General features: G+C 33.2%; 1 protein-coding gene across 1 annotated transcript; it reads right to left on the reverse strand.

Moving 5' to 3' along the window:
* Positions 1-9: 9 nt before the first annotated feature.
* Positions 10-4,122, reverse strand: LOC105135737 (G-type lectin S-receptor-like serine/threonine-protein kinase At2g19130; the record flags this gene model as incomplete). Its single annotated transcript, XM_011040771.1, has 4 exons — positions 3,387-4,122; positions 3,023-3,115; positions 2,676-2,792; positions 10-152 (listed from the first exon to the last, which is right to left on the reverse strand). Coding segments are annotated over exons 1-4 (1,089 nt in total), but the record flags the coding sequence as incomplete, so codon positions are not given.
* Positions 4,123-6,239: the final 2,117 nt, after the last annotated feature.

The raw sequence follows: 6,239 nt of genomic DNA on the forward strand, positions 1-6,239 counted from the left end.
AACTGATACGCTCTCATAACTGAACAATGGCAATTCCATATTCTTACTCCATCTATTCTTCCGATTGTCAACAGAGCTAGATTCTTTGTTAGTTGAGCTAGGATCAGTATCGAAATCAAAGATCAATAAATCGTGACCCGTATATTCCTTCCCTGTTCAAGAAAAAATTAAAAATTACTGAACACAATCACTTTGTTAAAATATCCGGCAATTCTGATTATATCAACAAAAAATGTAACCACTCCAAGTTATAATAACCACAATTTCTGACATTAAAGGGGATTCCAATTGTCAATTTTTGTCATGAAAAAAGACACTTTGGTGTTTGTTTGGTGTTAAGAGATTTTACCCACAGACAACCGTTTACATTTTGAATGTTTTATATGAGAAGTTTTACGGAGCTCCATAAGTAATGATGTGGTGGTTTACAGGACACAAACACACGAAAATCAGATTTCGGTTAAATATTTTAGACAATCTTCAATTCAAAAACATGTCTTAACACCAACAAAATTAACCTTATCATCTGCATATCCTAAACATAATTACAGAGGAGGGGTTTTTCTTACTTCTCATTACCAGTGTCATAATCTAATTTTTTATTTTTTATCTTATTTTATTTTAAAAAATAATAAAATAAATGATGATATAAAATGAAGAAAATGAAGAAAATGAAAAAATGAATGAAAAAGAAAAAATGAAATGAATGCAGAATAAATCGAAATTTAGGTAAACACAATATCAATTAGAAGTTTGAGGACTTAATTAAACTTTGAATTACTTCAATAATCAAATCAAAAGCTTAATTAAATAATTAATAAGTTTGGGGATTTAATTCAACTAGAAATTAGTTTAATTAAATCAACGGTTTAATTAAATAAATAATAAAATTTAGGGTTGATTTGGGTCAAAATTACAAGAAATGAAAGTCCAAAACCTGAAGAGAAAAGAGGGGGTACTGTAGAGAGCTTAATTAATTTTTTTAGGGGTAATTTTGAAAACATGTAAAGATGAAGAGTCAATTAAAGACTGAATTGAAAAAGTCAGACATCAAGGACTTTAATGTGAAAGGCTCTAAGATATAGGGGTCCAATTACAATTTATCCAGGGGCTTCGGTACAAAGTTCCATAAAGTGAGTGACCCAAATGAAAATGGCCATTCCCAACCGGAACAACTGCAAGGAGAAACGGCAGCATATCAACGGAAGCCTGCCAGCTGCCCCACGATGCCTGCCGTTACAAAGGCATGAACGCACGGCATTCTCTGGCTTTATAAAAGCCGGAGAAAGGGCATGACGAGGAGGGAGGGAAAAAGACTCGAACAAGAAAAAAACGAACAGAGAGAAAGAGAGAGAAAGAGAGAGAAAACCAGAGACACAGACATGGAGGAACAAACAGGGCGAACCAACACGGAAACAGGGACGCAAAACACAAAAGAAAACAGAGAGGAAACCAGAAGAACAAGCAAACACAGGAGACAAAGTAAACACAGATACGAGACGAAGAACAGGAGACAGACAAAAAACACAGAGAGCAGGGAAGAAGCAGACAAGGAAGGAAACAAAAAAAGAGTGAGGCACAGGAAGAGAAGGCTAAGGAACAGAGGAGAGGAGAGGCCAATAGCAGAAATACGAGCACTGATCTTCTTCCAGAACTCCAGCAACAAAACACCACCTCCAGGTAAGCTCCTTTCGTTTTCCTCGGAAATAATTACCCTGTCACTGTGCAAAGCTAATTCACACACAGACAGTGAACAGCCGGTTCACTGGGTTGTGCCCGTGACCAGATGGGCCGGACTAATACCAATGATCAGGCTGGGCCGGTTAAGTCCAATCCATACGAACTGAGCTGGCCCAGTCTAAAAAAGCTGAGGTCAGGCTGGGCCTGGGCGTCAGCCCATTCAGTCTAATTTGTTTTGAGTTGTGTTTTTAAAAACACTTTCTTATACAAATCTTCTTTAATTTATTAATTTGTTTTGATAACTGGTCAAATAAACTTTTTTTTTATATAGAAATTTTTTAAAAAATTTGTGGACTTTTTTGAATTCATTTGTCAAGTAATGTTTTTCCTAATAATTTCATTATATATTTAATTTGTGGATTTTTATTGTGAAATACGAATTTGATATTTAATATAGACTTAGTTTTTTTACAAAAATAATAATAAAAAAATATATTTTTTGTTTTCAATTAAAATTTTATTAGTTTATTCATAGCAAAATCATAAATACAATATGTTTTTTAGCTATATAATATTTACCAATAGTAAAATTAAAAATATTCATAATTAAATATTTATTAATATTAGAATTAAGAATAATACAAGCAGATAATGAAGTGTATATTTCACTAATATGGTATAATAGACTTTTAATAATTTAACATAAATTATTAATGAAGTGTATTTTAAAGAAGTAATAATATATATTTTTTTAACTAGTTTCATATTAAAAAAAATTATTAATTAATTATAATTTTTAATAATTATAATATTAAATAACGATTTTTTAAATAGATTTTTTTCCTCCCAAAAGTAAAAATGTAAAAAACATGTTCTTTTCTCCTAATTAAATTTTTAAAAGTTACCATATCGATACCATAACCAGTAACTTCAAGATTTAATTAAATTAAGTCTACCAGCAGACAACAGAAATTAAAGAAAGAACCAGGATGTACCTCTGTGTATGAGCTTCCCTTTGCGCAGACATCTGAAGTACATGAAGAGGCCGAAGGTAATCAGAGTAGTTGGAATAGCCACAGCCAAGGTTGTCCGTATTGTCCTTTTGATATTACCTACATGTAAATAGAGATCAAATATTACCAAATCATAAACCAAAACCTGTACAATGGATTAAGAAGTTTTTTTATTGTAGAAAAAATGGAAAGATAGGTTATGTATCTCACTTTTTTCGACAGGGAACACTGCGTCCGCGTTTTTATCTGAAAATACAAGACCGTGATTTTGTCAAAAATGGTTTGTCGTCATTTATTGGATCATACTGTCTATATGTACAAAGTCATACCTGTTCCGGGATTGCCATTACCAATCTGTAGTTCGAGCTCAGAAGCAGCAACTCTGATGTAAATTTCTGATCCAGCCCGGCCATCAGCAACCCCTGAATGTTGTAAGTTTATAAGATCTCCTTCCCATAAAGAACACCCACTGTTATTATTATAGGCATAAGCCACGCAAGAACAAATTTCCATGCAATCCAATCTACATCTTTCAGCACTCTCTTTCTGATATGTTTTTGAATTTGCAGGTAATGTCAGATTCGAAATCTTTAGGAATCCATCTTCCTTTCCAACACTTCTTATTTTCACACTGCAAAGGAGATTTCCTAACACAACCACTTGACCAATCATTTTGCACTAATGGTTTAAAACCTTTCAGGCATTCACAATCATAGCTGGATGAATTTTCATTAAAGACTCCAAAAGCCCCACATAAACCATAAACACCAGCTTGGTCTCTTGGTTGAGACCAAAAAAGAAACCAATTCCAAACACCTTCCAACCAAGTGAGCTGTCTGATCTGTCCTGAAACACCAATCACGGTTCTTGAAAGAATTGAGGAATTGTACACGGAATAGGTGAAATAGCTTTCATTTTCATTTGATACATAACTAAAATTGAAAATATAGTTCAATCTCATCTCAGGCACCATGGTAAATCTTTCTCCATCCCAATCACCACTGCTCCAATACCTGTGTGACCTGTTCCACTCTATGAAAAACTGACTACTTCCATTTGGGTCGATCCCAATCGAGAACATACCTGGTGCAGGATCTTCTGAGTTTTTCCAGGAAATAAGCCGCTGCACCTGCCCAGTGTGCTTGTTGATTCCAAGCTTTCCACCAGGTAGCCATGTGTCAGTTGGATAATCGAAACTCTGCCAATATATGGTAGCTGGATTTGAGCCATCTCTTACGACAAAGTTTCCATCGTCAAGAAGTACTGCTTCTGCTGTACTAGTATTCGACATTGAAGATGCAAGAGCTGTTGACCAAATTGTTTTGGTGAAATTCGTCAGCAAGACAAGATTGCCATCAGCTGACAATTCAAGCTTCGATGAAGCTGGGTCGTTTGAAGGGCTCTCCCTATTTGCTACCCAAACAATCATCTTATTTGCGAAGTTGTTATACCATATTCCCAGGTAAATGTTTACAGAAGTGCCTGGCTTGAAGAAACCGAGTTCAAAAGTGCCGTTTTGAGATATTAGTGTCCGGCTCGCAGAGAGAGATTGGCAACCAAAAGGGTATCACCTACAATGGAGAAGCAAGTCCTATGGGAAACAAATAGCAACAACAGCACAAAGAGCAAAAAACGTGGCTTTGTCTTAACACACATCCTCTCTAATTCGTGAGATTAAGGGTGAAAGAGCTATGACTGAGCATGAATCAGAGAAGGAGGAAGGGGAAAAAACCTAGAAATCCCTTGTGAATTCAACAAGTATACGAATGCTTTCTTTGATTATATTGTTGCTACCAGCTCTCCCTGCAATTTTTCACAATGACTATGGCATTGAAATTTGTAGTCATGTGATGACGACATGTGGGTTGAATTGTCAAATTACGTTGAGAACATCAATAATATGAGGCATTAAAGAAACTTAAAAATGAAAGCTTTTATATGGTATATTTTTTGTTTATTGTTTTTACTTAAATTTATTTTTTTGAAAAGAATTGAAGAAACAAGTGTTCAAATTATAGTTATTTCCATCTATAGAAAAATAGAAAAAACCATGACCAAAACACACTTATCTTCAAAGTTATTCTATATATTTTTGCATGAATAAATTCTATATATTTGGCTCATCTTAAGGTATTGCCTTCTATTTATTTATTATTCTTTGTTTCTTAAGAAAAATTATTCACATAGTCAAATAAAACCACGGGCAGAAACAACCACAGTAGTAGTCTGAAATGCTTGTTCATAATAAAGTTATATTTTGTGAAAATATAGGACCATTATTATAGGACTTTTCAAAGTCATTGATAAATGTATTAGCTGATAAACCTCTTATTTAGGCCCTCTATGCAATCAGGGTGACGAGCTGCTTGGAAGGAAGGAAGGAAGGTATTGGACAGGCTTTGTCAGTGTTGGCCTGTCGGGCCTATTTGACCTACTCAACTGCTTCAAGCCTTCAGCTAAAGGGACAGCTTTATAATCTGACCACATTGCCTTTTCTTTTAAATAAAAATAAGAACTAGCATTTAGTTGCAGGTAGAAGGGGACGATCACTTTCTTTTCTTCCCATGCCATTCTCGCTAATGCTTTAATCTCTTATGCCAACTTCGTTACAGGGATTTCCTGCAGTCTCCATTGCAGGTGAGCTTTTCTAACCTTGGATACAACATCTAGTCTGAATTCTGATAGATATAAGCAACATCTAGTCTCCATTGCAGTTGATTTATCAACATCTGACGGGCTAATTATGTGGTATTATAAGATGAATTTGTACTAAAAGGAAGATGAGTTTTTAATATATTTCTATAAGTTCCAGGGCAGGTTGAGCCATACAAAGAGCAGAATGTACCCTAAAAATGCATTTCAAACATATGCACTGACCTAAGAAAGGCAACCAAATAGTTCTCTCTTTGTGTATTATATGCTATTAGTTTTTATTTTTTTTTGAAAAAAAATCATTGGTGCTCTTGAGTGTTTTTATTCTATTTTAAAAAATGTATTGAGGAAGGTGTTCAATAATGAGGTGCATGTTTGTTCCTAAAGCTGAATAATAATGTTTTCAAAATTTAATTTTTTTTTGCTTGAAATTAACTTTTTTAATATTTTTTTGTTATTTTAATGTCGACTTAGTATCCAAAATAAATTTTAAAAAATAAAAAATATTATATTGGTGCATTTCAAATAAAAAAACACTTAAAAAAACTATTAATTTTATTTTTCTCATTGCCTATTTTAATTTATTACTCTTTGTTTGTTTTTTAAGAGGATTTTTTTCACTAGACAACCACAGTAATAGTAGACTTGAAATGTCTGTTAATAATAATGTTTCATTCTATTCTTTGGGTGCATATAATATTTAGGATTTAGGACTATTATTAATTATAGTCCATTTCAAAGTCAAAGATGAATACATGTAGTCTACGCCATATTTGGTGAGAAATTTATAAGAAGATAAATCTTTCTAAAATTCTTTAAAAAAAATTGGTGATTTAAATTTTAAATCAGTTATGAATCATAATTCTTTTATATTTCATAATCTATTATATATAT

The sequence above is a fragment of the Populus euphratica genome, unplaced genomic scaffold (assembly GCF_000495115.2).
Source record: "Populus euphratica unplaced genomic scaffold, PopEup_1.0 scaffold271.1, whole genome shotgun sequence".
In the NCBI taxonomy this organism is placed as follows: domain Eukaryota; kingdom Viridiplantae; phylum Streptophyta; class Magnoliopsida; order Malpighiales; family Salicaceae; genus Populus; species Populus euphratica.